The 14,553-nt window shown below is 36.8% G+C and overlaps 1 protein-coding gene across 1 annotated transcript in view; it reads right to left on the bottom strand.

The window, feature by feature from the left end:
* The window catches only part of dock4 (dedicator of cytokinesis 4), a 103,623-nt gene that overhangs the window by 24,246 nt on the left and 64,824 nt on the right, over window positions 1–14,553 (bottom strand). The window contains exons 21-28 of the mRNA XM_052120214.1: window positions 7,037–7,118; window positions 6,158–6,328; window positions 2,855–3,047; window positions 2,351–2,475; window positions 1,512–1,646; window positions 1,324–1,422; window positions 1,067–1,161; window positions 885–960 (exon numbers count right to left, since the gene is read on the bottom strand). Of these exons, the coding sequence (XP_051976174.1) occupies window positions 885–960; window positions 1,067–1,161; window positions 1,324–1,422; window positions 1,512–1,646; window positions 2,351–2,475; window positions 2,855–3,047; window positions 6,158–6,328; window positions 7,037–7,118 (976 nt within the window). The remainder of the gene's footprint in view (window positions 1–884; window positions 961–1,066; window positions 1,162–1,323; window positions 1,423–1,511; window positions 1,647–2,350; window positions 2,476–2,854; window positions 3,048–6,157; window positions 6,329–7,036; window positions 7,119–14,553) is intronic.

Genomic DNA, 14,553 nt, shown 5'->3' with positions numbered 1-14,553 from the left:
TCAGCTCTGTAGGTCCAAACAATGCAAGTGAATGGTGACTAGACATGTCAAGCTAAAAAAACAAAAATCACATTAAGTCAGCAAAAACTCCAGTGGTTAAATCTGTCTTCAGAAACAATATGATAGGTGTAGGTAAGAAAGTCTTTTTTTTTTACATTTTGAAAGTGAAAGTGTAGATTTACAGTAAAAAAAGGATTGAAATATTGATTTGTTTCTCACCCAAAGCAATTACATTGCTTGAGAAGACAGATTTAACTACTGAAGTCGTATTGATTACTTTTATGCTGCCTTTATTTGATTTTTGGAACTTAAAAGTTCTGGCTACCATTGACATGCATAGAAAGGACCTACAGAGCTGTTCAGCAGAAGAAAGAAAGTCATAATTCTGGGATGGCATGAGGGTGAGTAAATGATGAGAGAATTTTTATTTTTGTGGTGAACTAGTCCTTTAACTTTGACCTTGCTGGTACCATAGTGATTATTTTTGGGCTATACAGTTACAATCACATCGTGGCTTTTAAATCAACTGCATTCACTCTTAATAATCTGAATATTTTAGCACATTCAATTAAATACTTTGTGTTGGGTAATCATAAATTAATTTCATACAGTATATGCAAATTTTCTCTGGTATTTTTGGTACTTAGGAGAGCAGAAAATTAATTAACAACATACTTAACAACTTAATACTTTAAGCAAAACCCACTTCTTGCATGTTAAGAAATTAATATAGATATTTTTGGCTATGAAGTAATACAGATAATTTTGAAAACTAATGATCATTTGCAAATGATTTCACAAGTTTCTTAATACTTATTGTAATAAAACTAACAGTATGCAAACATTTAAGCAATAAAATGTGTACACACAAACTCTCTCCTTACCTTGAAGTCAAATTTCTCATTAAGGAAGTTGTTGCGCAGAGTATCGGAGAGGTACAGGATAGTGGTGATGATCACGCTAAACAAACAAACAAACAAAAAACATCAACCAATATGACAACATTCTATAGCTGAATGAGATTAAATTATGTAAACTCTTTGTAGGTTATATTTTCTGCACTTACTTATTAGCGACAAGTCTCATGACAGTCCAGTCTTTAGGAAACATATCTGGTCGGATAAGTATTCGAAAGACAGTGAACAACTGCAGGAGAAAACTCTGGAAAACCAGCAGGAGAGATCATACAATTAGACCACTGCAAATCTCCTCTTTTAAAACAAAATAAGCTAGCAAAATAATTGCATTGCCAAGTCTTATAAGTTGTGCATGAACATTGGCCCTTTAATCGCCACTTTGGTAAAGTTTAGAAAAACATTTTACCGTTAGTTCGTCTTTAGTGGGGAACCTGCTGAGAAGTTGTTGGTATTCTTTATCTTTCAGCTGCCTCAGTAGAGTGAGCAAGCAGGCAACAAATTCACCCTGAAACACACACAAACATAAAGTCATCCTTCCAGTATTCAATTTACTCAAAAAACTTCCTGAAATTGAAAGAAAAGGTCGTAACTCACAGTAACATCTTGGTACTGCAGGCGCAGGGAGGTGGCGGCAGGCTGAGGGCGGTTGGTCACTTCCAGTATAGTTCTGAGTAACACACCAGACAGACTCTCCATGACCAAATTCACCTCCTCAGATGCGCCACTCTCCTACAGAGAGAGAGAAAAAAAATTAGAGCAGAATAGAATAGAAGTAAAGCAGAGTAGTAGAATAGAATAGACATTAGTAGAGTACAGCAGAACAGAGGTCGACTGATAGTGGATTTTGCCAATACTGAAAACTAATGTCGATAACCGATTAATCGGCCGATAGTTTTTTTATTTGATTAATGGAATGATTTATAAAAATGGTCTTAGTCTTTCCTTACTATGGCAACAAGAGTCCAAAATAAATACAAATCCCAATAATAATGATGAAAGATTAAGAAACACAGAGGAATAACGGAAAAACTATCTGCAACTATCTGCACCGATTAATCGGTAAAACCGATATATCAGTCTACCTCTAGAACAGAGTACAGTAAATAGTGTAAAAGTCAACATGAATTCAAAATTGACCCTATTTACTTTCCTAATGCACATTCTGGTTCTGACTGTGGATGATTTTATTAAAACTGCTGACCTTCTAAATTACACCAAGAGCTCTTACTATTTCAACCCCTCCCCTCCAACCACCTGTCATACAGAGACCTTTATATGATCCAATCAAATCGTGCCCTACATTTGTTCTCATTGAATATTTTTTTCACTCAAGAATGGCACTTCATGTTGACTTGAACACTAGAGCAATATAATATGTAAGAAATGTGTGAGATTGAGAGTATAGGTGTGTTGAATGTTAGTGTGAGACTGACTGTAGTGGGTGTGTTGAGCGTCAGCATGCCGGTCAGGATGTTGGCGCACAGAACCAGCTCTTTCTGCTCCTGCAGGTGTGTGTGCAGCAGACGCAGCACTACCGGCAACAACACACACCTTGACTCTGAAAACACATAAACAAATGCATATTTTAAATAACAACCTATTTCTGGAAATTATTTACATTTGTTTACTTTGGAAACAAAAGCCAAAAATAATACCAATATTGATAATAATATCATTACTATAACCATTTGAGTGCTACACAGTTTTCAGATATCAGATAATGAGTATAAAATCTTTCAAATGGTATAATAATTAATGCAAAAAACAAAATAAAACAAAACACTACTCTGTTGACAGAGCGAGTCAATGTTTCATATATCATATATTACATTTCTCAATATATTTTTCATAGCCATTTCAAACATTTGCATGTCTAGTTTAGTTTTTGTATACAGAAAATTCTTCAGTTACTCAGAGTAGCATGTGTGCCATGTTACCTGGGTTGACATAAAGTGGACTCTCAACAGTCTTGGCCATGCACTGCAGTTTGACGGCCTGTAGGGGGCAGTCGGTGTGCGTCAGGGCGGGCAGGCTGCTCAGCGTGTCACGGGCCAGATTTGCCACCTCTCTCATGCTGAATATCTTTAGCAGTTCGCAGTACACAGTCGGGAACGATCTCAGGAACACAGCCTGAGAAAATTTGCATAAACACATGCAGTCATATTCAAACAAGTGTTTTTGAAAACAGGTTTTATCCTTACAAGTTTTTAACCAAGGGTAACAGTAAAGTAATCTGTATAACAGTATATGTGTGGGAGTGCAAAATGAAAATTTGCATATGTTGTTCCAAACCTGTATGACTTAGCATATACATTTTTAATACTGTATTGGTCACTATTGAATGAATCAGACCGATTAGTAAACAAATCATTCAGATTGGATTTGTGAACCAGATTCATTGAAATGATCGAACTCAAAAAAATGATTCGTTCAAGAATCAGAAATTACTAGGGCGGAAATCAAGATTTTCAGTGAATAACGAATTACATTTTGGTCGCTTTATCTCACAAAGCTATTGTTTGGCTCAAAAGGACATGGAATATATCGCATTAATTTCATTGGACTATATTTTTAATACTTCTATGGTGCTTTTACGTCTTTTTTGAAGCTTAAATACTCCAGTCCCCATTCATTGTGGTTGCATGGAAACGAGTGACAAGCACATTCTTCAAAATTTCTTCTTTTGTGTTCCACTGAAGAAATAATATCAAACAGGTTTGGTACCCAAGAGGGTGAGAAAATAATGTCAGAATTTAAATTTTTAAGTGAACTATCCCTTTAACAATCTGTCACCATTATACAGCGAATAGTCTTCCTGGCACATTGATCACATTTAGAAGGAAAAAGTTCTTCTGGCGCAGTAGGGGATGTCAGCAAACAACAGATGTAAGCAAAGGCACTTGTGCAAACACACACACATACACACTCACACACACACACATTGCAATGACACAGATCTGGCAAAGCTCCAGTCGCCTGCATGTGCTTTGGATTACACTACGGTGTCCAAAGACGCTTTGTTTTCTTGGCCGCGTTAATTGAAATCTGCTCTCCTGCTGGGCTGCCGTAACAAGAACAGACCTGTGTAAGAGTTCAGTGTGAGTGTATGTGTGAATTTGTGTACATGTGTATAAGTGTATGTGGGGGTGTGTGTGTGTGTATACATTCCTTCTGTGCTGCCAGTAACATTGGTGGGAATGAAATGAATCCTCAAAATCACAGAGCGGCTCTCTATACCCATCACTCACACATGGTTCAGCTGACACTGAGCTGTGCAGCCCGTGACAGTGTGTGGCAGGCTTTTAGCACATACAGCATGCATCTCTGTTTGTGTATATCAAGACTGGATTAACTCTCCATGGGCAGAATGAGCTCTGACTACTGCTACACTAGTGTGATTAAATTTAAGGGAAGAAAATGTAAGACTTTTTGAGACTTTTTAATGCCAATTTATGAAAAGACCAATTATAAACACAAATAAAAAATAGTAGTTGAAAGATATGTCGGAATGGAGACATTTTTTCTGACTTTTGATCGTATTCCATCTTCTCAGATGGCTTAAAAGGCTGGTTTCCCCCCCACACAAAAGAACCATAATTTGGATCAAACAGGTATAATTTAAATGTTCAAAGAAAGAACTAAAATACAGTGAACTTTAGTTAAAACAGTCCCAGTTTTTCACTAAACGAATTCATGGAAGAATAATATTTAATATAGCAGTATGTCAGTACATATTTTCACTGAATCCTTTTTTGGTGAATCCTCATTTATATGAACGAACTGTCTGAACAAACCAAAGTTGTCATGCTGAAGTGTTCTCCTGTCTTTCTGTCAACAAATCTAAGACTTATGCTAATGACCTTAAAACTTTTTCTCAATGTTATTTAAAAAATGTAAGACTTTGAAAAGCGAATTCAAGACTTTGTAATACAGCGCCCTAGGTAACTCAGTGGTTACGCTGACTACCACACCTGGAGTCACAAGTTATAATCCAGGGCGTGCTGAGTGACTCCAGCCAGGTCACCTAAGCAACCAATTTGGCCCGGTTCCTAGGGAGGGTACAGTCACATGGGGTACCTCCTCATGGTCACTACAATGTGGTTCGCTCTCGGTGGGGCGCGTGGTGAGTTGTGTGTGGATGCCGCGTTGGATGGCGTGAAGCCTCCACACATGCTATATCTCTACAGTAACGTGCTCAACAAGCCATGTGATAAGATGCGTGGGTAAAAAGACTTCATAATACAATAATAATATAATATAATAAAAGGATCTGAAGACACCCTGTTTGTTAAACAAATAAAGGTGAGTCATTAAAGGAAGCATTATGCTTAATACAGTAAATACTAAATGTTGTACTTCCTATTAATTTGGCTTGTGATAGACAGTACTCACTAGTATAGAAAGGTTCAGAAGGGGACTACGTTTATTTTTTTCTGCGTTTGTTTTGTTACTTAAATCAATCTGAAATTGTATTTAAAATTGGCATTAAAAAGTCTTACAAATATTTACAATTACTGAAATTGTCGTCAAAAATTTACTGACTTTCTAAACCTTTACTCTACTAAAATAACTGACTTGTAAGAACTGTCCATACTAGTATAAAAAGTTCAGAAGGGGTTACATAATGTCTTAATTTAAATCTAATGGGGTGTCTGTGGGGTAGGGTTAGAATTTGGTTAGGGTGTAGTATTTTCAACTATTTTATGGCTCTCTGGAATACCTGAATCTGATTGGTCAAGTTAATTATTTTTCTATAATGACTACTAAACTGTATAATGCACCATTGTCCCAAGCACCCAATTTCCTACATAGCTGTGCTAGTTTACTATAAATTCTCCTTCCTGCCCAGCAGGTGGCAATATGCACGAAGAATGACACATTTCCAAAAAACAAAAGAAGAAAGTGGGAATTGGACTTAAATACTGAACTTTTTCACACCCATACTAATCATATCACTTCTGAAGATATGGATTTAACCAATATAGTCTTATGGATTATTTTTATGCTGTATTTATGTGCTTTCTGGACCATCCAAATTTTGGTGACCATTCACTTGCATTATACGGACCTAAAGAGCTTAAAATATTATTCTACACACCTTTGTTTGTGTTCAGCAGAAGAAAGAAAGTCATACACATCATGGGATGGCATGAGGGTTAGTAAGTGATGAGAGAATTTTCAGTTTTGTTTGAACTAACCCTTTAAGTTAAGGCAACAGTGTATATGTTTGTATGTTTCACCTGGGTGTGTGTGATGGGGCTGATGCCCTTAGTCTCGTGAGACAGGAACAGGTGGATGGACTTGAAGAGCTCGTGGACAGAGCAGCGGAATTCCTCTTCGTTCTGTCCTCCGGTGGCTGCTGCGTACAGACGCCGAGACTGCACAATGTGCTTAAACAAGTACTCAGATGCCTGTGGGCAAAATGACATACTGTCACTGTAACAGAATTTAACAGACCTGTGTTTAATCTGCTAGGACACCTGTGTGAACTTGAGGGAAATGACGTCATACTGTACATTTACAAAAAAAAAAAAAAAAATGACCTTGAGACCAATTAGTTATTGGGAACAGTTGGTTAAATGTCATAGAAAAAAAAAAAAGATAAAAATCACACCGACAGCAATTATCTAAAGAGTAAGCATTTATCCAATCGTAAACATGAAATGCCACATGTACTCGAAGAGGTTTGAAATGTTCAAGGTAAAAATGTGGGAATTGCTTTTAAATAACACCTTTAAAGGGTGTAAACAAGCATTGAAGCATTTTGAGAGTGCATTTGCCGGTCCCACTGCAGGTCACGAAAGCCGCACGGGTAAATGGAGAAAGAGAAGACAGAATGTTTTGTAGCTTTGCTTAAGGAGAAAACTTAATTGCATGATAGGTAAGAAAATAATTTTCAGTAGGTGAAAGAGGATGCTGTAGTAAAACTATTCATAGCTGCTGGGGTGTAAGCTTTGAAGATAACATAGTAACTCAGCAGGGGGTGACAGAGAAAGAAAGAGAGATAGAGAGTGAGATAGTGTTTCTTGGGCATTTTATCCACCCCATGTAGAATCCATTTACATTTGCATACATACAGTAACATACCTCACAGATGAAGCATATGTTAGCATTCTCACCTTCAAAACTTGCTGGATCTGTTCCTGGTGCTCGGCATCAATGATACGATCCACATACCACTTCAGAACACGAATCAAATCCCTAGGGACACAGACAGTGAATATTACTTAAAGACTTCAAGAGCAACGAGAAGAAGAACTAATAAATCGTTCTTGTAAATTAACTGGCATTGTGTATGTGCAAATGAAGTTGGTATGTGCATATCCTGCATGGAACATGCCTCATATCACAAATAATTCATCTACAGGGTTCATGATTTAGCCAACTAGGACATTTTCTTATGATGGTCCTGGAACAACATTCCAATCAACAATCAAAGGCCAAACCCCATGATTAACACTATCCCTAACCCCAGAATAAGAGGGGGTTGGAGCCTTTGTTATTGTGCAATCTTTTTTTAGCTAGCCATCAGGTTTTCCTACCGCTTTTGTATTTCACTATGGAATGGATTATTTCTTGCTTTTTGGACAACTTAACTTCATAGAGTGCAACAGACTGGTTACGGAAGTAAAGCCCATTCATTTATTCCATAGGGGAACAGATTTTTAAAATATAATATTGAAAAAAAAAAAAATTGTTTCTTAGCATAATTCCTGGTGAGGAACTAAATCATATGTGAATCCTGAAGAGAAAGATCCTCCAATCAAAAGGTCACGACAAACAAATTGCAGCAAAAGAGCCCAGCAGCAATCGCACACTTTCATGACACACTGTGAATGACGCCATCGAGTCGGTCTCTCTTCACACTCAAACTACTTATATATTTGCATATATCTGAACATTTTGCAACAACCTTAAATCAATAATTTCATATTTTTCCATCGCTTTTAATGCGATAATGTCATTTGTGATGCTTCATGGTATTGTGCTTCACGCCCTCACTGTACTTTTGTCTGATTTTCAAATACTTTTTTGCTTCAAACCAGTCTGGTTGGTTTGGTTTATGCAGAACACTTTTTTGAAATCCCTATGGGAAAAACATTTTCGGAAACATGACGGCTGAAAAAGTGAGTGCGCACTGTTGTGCTCTATAGAGCTGTTCAGCAGTGACGTCAATTTGTAGGCAAACATGGAAGGCTAATCCGCCATGGGTTCCCTCAGGAATTTCCAATGGGTTTTTAGAATGGACCCTTTTCACAGACTGTGGAGATGCATGTCCATTTTAGTTAGCAGTGTAAATCTAGCAAGCTTTTTTATATTTGCAATTTTTTAATTACTATGTGTACATTTATAACATTATACTTTGTATAACCCTGGAATTAATAAAATAAATAAATAAATAAAAATCAAGATACCACAGATGCGATGAGGTTTTGAATTCAGCTGCTGAGTCAGTGACCGTAAACTTGTCATCTTCTCTCCTCTGACGGTCGTAATCCATAACTTTCTATTTTTTTCTTAGTTAGGAAAGTTGTGGAAACGTAATAGTGCCATTTTTCGTTTGATGTTGGAGCAAATGGATAAGCGAAAATTATATTTGCCATGGTCTCCCATTCACCACTTTTGAAGTTTATCCTGCTATCTTTTACTTCTGTGCTTCAAAACCCAGAAGTGTGAAAAGGGTCCATAGGGATTTTCCAATGACGTGTAATATAAGATCTGTTGTAAACTTTCACATGTTGTTCTAGAACATACATATCACACAGTCATACCTCAATTGTGGATTTTGAAGCCATTTTCTTTTTTTTTCTCCTCTTAATTTGGAATGCCCAATGTGCTCTCATGGTGGTGTAGTAATTTGCCTCAATCCGGGTGGCGGTGGATGAATCTCAGTTGCCTCCGCATCAGAGCCCGTCAATCCACACATGACGTGGCTTGTTGAGCGCGTTACCACCGAGAAATAGTGCGTGGGGAGGCTTCACGCTATTCTCCGCGGCATCCATGCACAACGCAACATGCGCCCCACCGAGAGCGAGAACCACATTATCGTGACCACAAGGTAGAGTCAAACACCCCATGTGACTCTACCCTCCCTAGCAACCGGGCCAATTTGGTTGCTTAGGAGACCTGACTGGAGTCACTCAGCACACCCTTGATTACAATCACGACTCCAGGGGTGGTAGTCAGCATCTTTTCTCACTGAACTATCCAGGTCCACTTGAAGCCATTTTCTTTTGAAAAAAGCATGTGTCTTTTGCGTCGCTAAATAAGGACAACAACAGTCATTCATTTCATACAGCATTTAGCTCCCATGCTCATAGTAGTTGTAGTCCTTAATTAGCATTGTGACAGCAACATGTATTTTTAAAAAACAATGTGCATCAAAATTAACATTTGAGGTAAGTAATATTAACCAAAGGCCCTATTTGACTAATTTATGTAAATTATATATAGATATTATGTTTTTGTTTTGTGCCTGGACTAATCAACAGTAAAATTATATTTTCCATCTGCCTTTGTGATTGAACTTTACACCTAACTGAAAATCATTGACTAGGAAAGAAGTCAATCTAACAGAGGGAAAACATAGGTTGATAAAACTGAAAGGCTGATAGGAATGTTGTTCCAGGACTAACAAGGATGTTCATCCAGGAACATGTCCCCCCATGTATTCAAACTCATCCCTTTAAAAATTGTTCATGCACCTTCTGGTTTACAGAACAAGTTCTTGCTGACATATCAAAGCCATTCCATGAGGCTTAGCATGATTTGATGAAGTAGGAAGTGTTCCCGGACAACACCCTTCATTGGTTCTAGAACACACTTATAGTCAATTACAGCCCTAACCCTAAACCTACACCTAAAATCAAAGGAGTGGTTGGCAAGACAGTTGTTCCAGAAGGTTACATTTACATTTATACATTTGGCGGACACTTTTATCCAAAGCGACAGTGCATTCAGGCTATACTTTTTTATCAGTTATATCATGTTCATCCAGGTTCATACTTCGGTAAAACACATCAATCTAAAGCATTTGTGGCATAATATTGAATACCAAAAATATGTGCTTTCACTTGCCTCTCCTTTTCTTTAAAAAAATAATAAATCTGGGTTCCAGTGAGGAACTTACAATGGAAGTGAATGGAGCCAATCCGTAAACATTAAATATTTACTGTTTCAAAAGTATAGCCACAAGACATGCATGATTTTAGTGTGATCAAATCTCTCACTAAACCTTTCTGTGTAGGGTTATAACCAATTTTACAATTTTGATGCATAATGACGTATTGTCAACAAACCCTAAAACTTTAAAACGACTGTAAAAATAAACTTTAAACAACTTTACGACTCAAATAATACATGAGGTTTAAAAAAAGGATGAATGTAAATGCTTTTATCAAATCATCAGCTTCACATTTCCATCTTTAAACCCTCTGTCTTTAAAAATTGTCCACATTCACTTCCATTGTAAGTGCCTCACTGTAACTTTTTTTTTTGTGGTAATCAACATTATGCCACAAATGCTTTGGATTGAGCTAAACTTGTATTAAACCTGGAATATTACATTAAGCAAATTGGCTTGGAAAAGTCTAAAATATCTGTGTGATGATAACAATGAGTGCAAAGGCATTTACAGTATGAATACTTGATGTAGCTGCCAACATCTGTTTAAAAACGTATACTCCGAATTATTCAATTTAATGACCTCATAGTATGCAATATTTTTAGCAAATCAATGCTCATTAAACTGTTTAAAACATCCTTAGGTCAAGATACGTGTGAGTGGAGGGATGGGTTTATTCAGTTTGTGTGTCTTTGTGTGATAGAACGATGTGTAGGTCTAAGGCTTAGAATAATTGGAAGGTATACTTGAAGAAATAATGAGAACTTGAGAGGTGAGTTTCTTTGGTTGAACTTTTCAAGTTTGCTGCATTACTTAATGCACCATTAATGTTTAAAGTAAGAAGTTGTAATTATAAAAAAAAGAGAGAAAGAAATGAAAAGAGTGAAACTGGGTCTTTTATGGGCCTGCAGTTGATTTTGGAAGCCCATGAGGGTAATTTGGCAATAAGGAGAAAAATTTTAACATTCATGGCAAGGGAATGCAATTAATGTTAAACACAGCGTAATACCCAAACTCACCCCAAAAGATTTAACTTAAAATCCAATTAGGCTTTAATTAAACAGATTTTACCACTCCACTAATCTGTTATATGTTTTGATTTTCAATATGTTCCAGGCAGTTGGTTTTAGCACACTGAGTACAAACATGTCAAGGCAAATCAAGAATTGTGTTCCCTGTAAAACCATATTAAACCATGTCTGATTGTTAATACACACATGTCTTAGCTACAATATCTAGCAATCAATTCTGTTTGAATTTCATTTCAGTTAACTGACAATATATACGGTGGCTGAGAAGTTAGCGAACCAAATTAGCAAAAGCAAATAAAAGCTGAAAACAGAATGGAAACAATAGCTGCAGGCACCATTGACTGGTTGATTTGAGCAAATGTTGATCAAGTGATGTGCATTAAGAGTTTCAAGAGCGTGGGTGGGGAAAGGGGGCTGGGGCTGTCCGGGGTCAAGGCCGGGTCTCTATCCTGCCGAAGGAGGCTCCGGATCGCATGCCAGTCCCTCTGTCTGATCTTGCAGGATTTCAAAGTTGGAACCAGGTATTGGGCAGAGCAACTCTGATCCATTTATGGGCTACCTTCTGCAATTTTTCACACTCAAATTTAAAAGATCAGCATTTACACATACTGGGGACTAATTGCAAAAAATAGGTCTAATTTTTCAGAACACCCCTCAAATAATTATTATAAAAAAGACTGATTATTCATATAAAAATATTGTATATGTTTACAATCTTGTGATGAACAGACATTTTAACAACAACAAAAAAAAATTGTTTTTTGTTTTGTTGTTGTTGTCCTTAGTTTGTAAGCATGTAATTCATTGAAATTCAGTCTAATTTTCAGTTCTTGCAACACCTCCATTGTTTCATCAAATATCTTGCCTCAGAGTGGACTAGAAGAGATTCTCCATTTTGCAATGATATTAAACAATTTAACATATCAAACATATTTGACTAATGATTTGTTTAGCATGCTTTTCCTCCTGGACTGCATACATTTTTGAGAAAATAAAGTTTATGCATGGTTTTTGAAAAAACAAAATGTTTAAGTCATTGAAATAAGACCATATAACACATACTAAACATTTGTGTCAACAAAAGCCTTTTGAGAACTGGATCTTGTAGCCTAGAGTTTTTGCTACAAAATGATGTGAAAAACATCCTGATCACATTCATATCCTGATCACGCATTCATACAAAACAATATAGTACTTTAACTTTTGTAAGACACTTTTAGTGTTAGAAATGTCATATGCGAGGAGGCGTGAACTATCATGAATATTGAGGTAATTCACACCTGAGACAAAAGACCTCTCCCCTGGGCCTATCAATGAGGAATGTGGCAGAAAGAGAATGAATGTGAGGAGACTTGATAATCAAAATCACATTTTGAGTTAAAAGAAGTTATCTGACTATACATTTTCTTTACATAAAGACTTCACTTAATTTTAGACCTACACTACCATATAAAAGTTTTAGAAGAAGTCTCTTCTGCTCACCAAGACTGCATTTATTTGATCCAAAATACAGTAAAAACATTGTGTGAACTCATTTTACAATTAAAAGAACAGTTTTCATCATAATTACTGCAGTCTTCAGTGTCACATGATCCTTCAGAAATCATTATAAGATGGTGATTTTCTAATATGGGCATATTTAAAGTGCATTTTACTCATTTACACCTGAACAGATATTTGCAAGCACAAGCATTGATGATAATGAGGCAGCATAAACACTAGATAAAATATATTCTAAACATTCATATAATTTTATATCATATTTCATATCATATAGCATACAATTTAAATACCTGCTTTAGCAAAAACAACATTTACATGTAACTAAAACTAGCTTTTTTTAAATTGTTTACATCAAACCTCACTGTCGGGGGCGTGTACCATTTACCTTGAACGTCTCAGCACATTAGCGTATGAATGGCGTGCTCTGCTGGTGGGTGTGATCACATTATCTATAATTAGGTTTCACACAGATTACATTGCAGGATAATATTTGTTTTAAATTTGAAAAGTTTTATTTAAAAGTAGAAATATTAAGCTTTTTTTAGACATATGTTTCATGTTTGTGTGATAAGTATTCACAGAGATTTCATTTTTGTGACATGTTTCAGAAAAATGCTCGTGAACACGGAGACTGCTGAAAGCTCACTCCTTTTATTTTCTTTATTTTACAAAAGCACAAGGTTTTGTTGTTATTGTGAGTGTACACAAATAAAAGTAGACCCTTTATAATCTCTAATGATGTCTTACACTTATCTGTATGCCCCAAAATTACAGAGTATTTTAAGTTGTTTCCGCTGTAAAGTTGAAAATATCCAGCAAGACACGCCGGCTCGTCCGTAGACCCCAGAGGGTTAAAATAAATGTTCAATCCATAGTCTAACATTCAAAATACAAAGCTCCCTCCCCAGTCCACCCAAACCATTTTCTTCAACTAAGCATCATTCAGAAATCATCATGGTACTGATCTCACAATTACAACCAAATTAACATACAGTATGACCACTCATGTTTACATAACACCATTCATTATTAAAAAATGGTGAGTTGTTATTCATTTTACATTCTTAGAGTAGGAACAGGTGGTACAACAGTATGTCACTGTGGTGATGGGGCAGAGCAATGTCTGTGGAGAGCGAGGTCATGAGAGGAAGAATGGTAAGGATTAACATCAGTGGGAAATTGTCTCTAACAACTGTTTGTGTTTGCAGTGAGAGCTGAGAGGTATATAAAAGAGCAGTCCACTCTGTTGAAGAAGAGAGAGAGAGAGAGAGAGAGAGAGAGAGAGAGAGAGAGAGAGAGAGAAGCACAAAGTTGTGTGTTTGCATATTGTGCTGAAAAGAAAATAGTGATGAAAATAATAGAAAAGTGTGTAGAAATAAAAACTTAGATTGTTTATCCGGCTCCCGCTTCCTTTAACAAGAGAGCTATGAACCGGTCACAGTATCTTACAATGGTAACAGGAGATGATTTTTCTCTTCTATTTCTAACATGGTATATATTTGCACAGCTATAAATGGGCAAAACACTTCATGTTTCTTTGTATATTTTATCATGTTAAAATAATGTGGAGTAATAATGCAAAAATACAGAGCAGGGCCTGTCCCAAAAAAGTCAAAATGAGGAATAGCATTGTTGCAGTGGGGGCGTGGTCGAGTGCCCAACCGGAGAGAGAGAAAGCGGTAAGGGAGCTTACACCTGAGCTAAATTATGTCTAACACCTGTCTCTAACTCCAGTGAGCATGGGGAGAGTGGCATATAAACAGCCATGCCACCGCCAGACGGCAGAGAGACAGCAAGCCAGAACACAGCTGACTGTTGTACTGATTGCCTAAAACGTATTCACTGTGTGGCCCTGAAGCCTGTGTTTGTGAGAGAATAAAAGTCTGACCTTGAAGGAGAGAACCTGTGTCCTGGGCCCTCCTTCCTTTGAACATCCCTACACTGGTGCCGAAACCTGGGAAATCGAAGTACACCCCAT

Source organism: Xyrauchen texanus, chromosome 46 (assembly GCF_025860055.1).
Source record: "Xyrauchen texanus isolate HMW12.3.18 chromosome 46, RBS_HiC_50CHRs, whole genome shotgun sequence".
NCBI classification, from domain to species: domain Eukaryota; kingdom Metazoa; phylum Chordata; class Actinopteri; order Cypriniformes; family Catostomidae; genus Xyrauchen; species Xyrauchen texanus.
The sequence above is the reverse complement of the archived record's forward strand: the minus strand, read 5'-3'. Positions and strand labels throughout refer to the sequence as shown.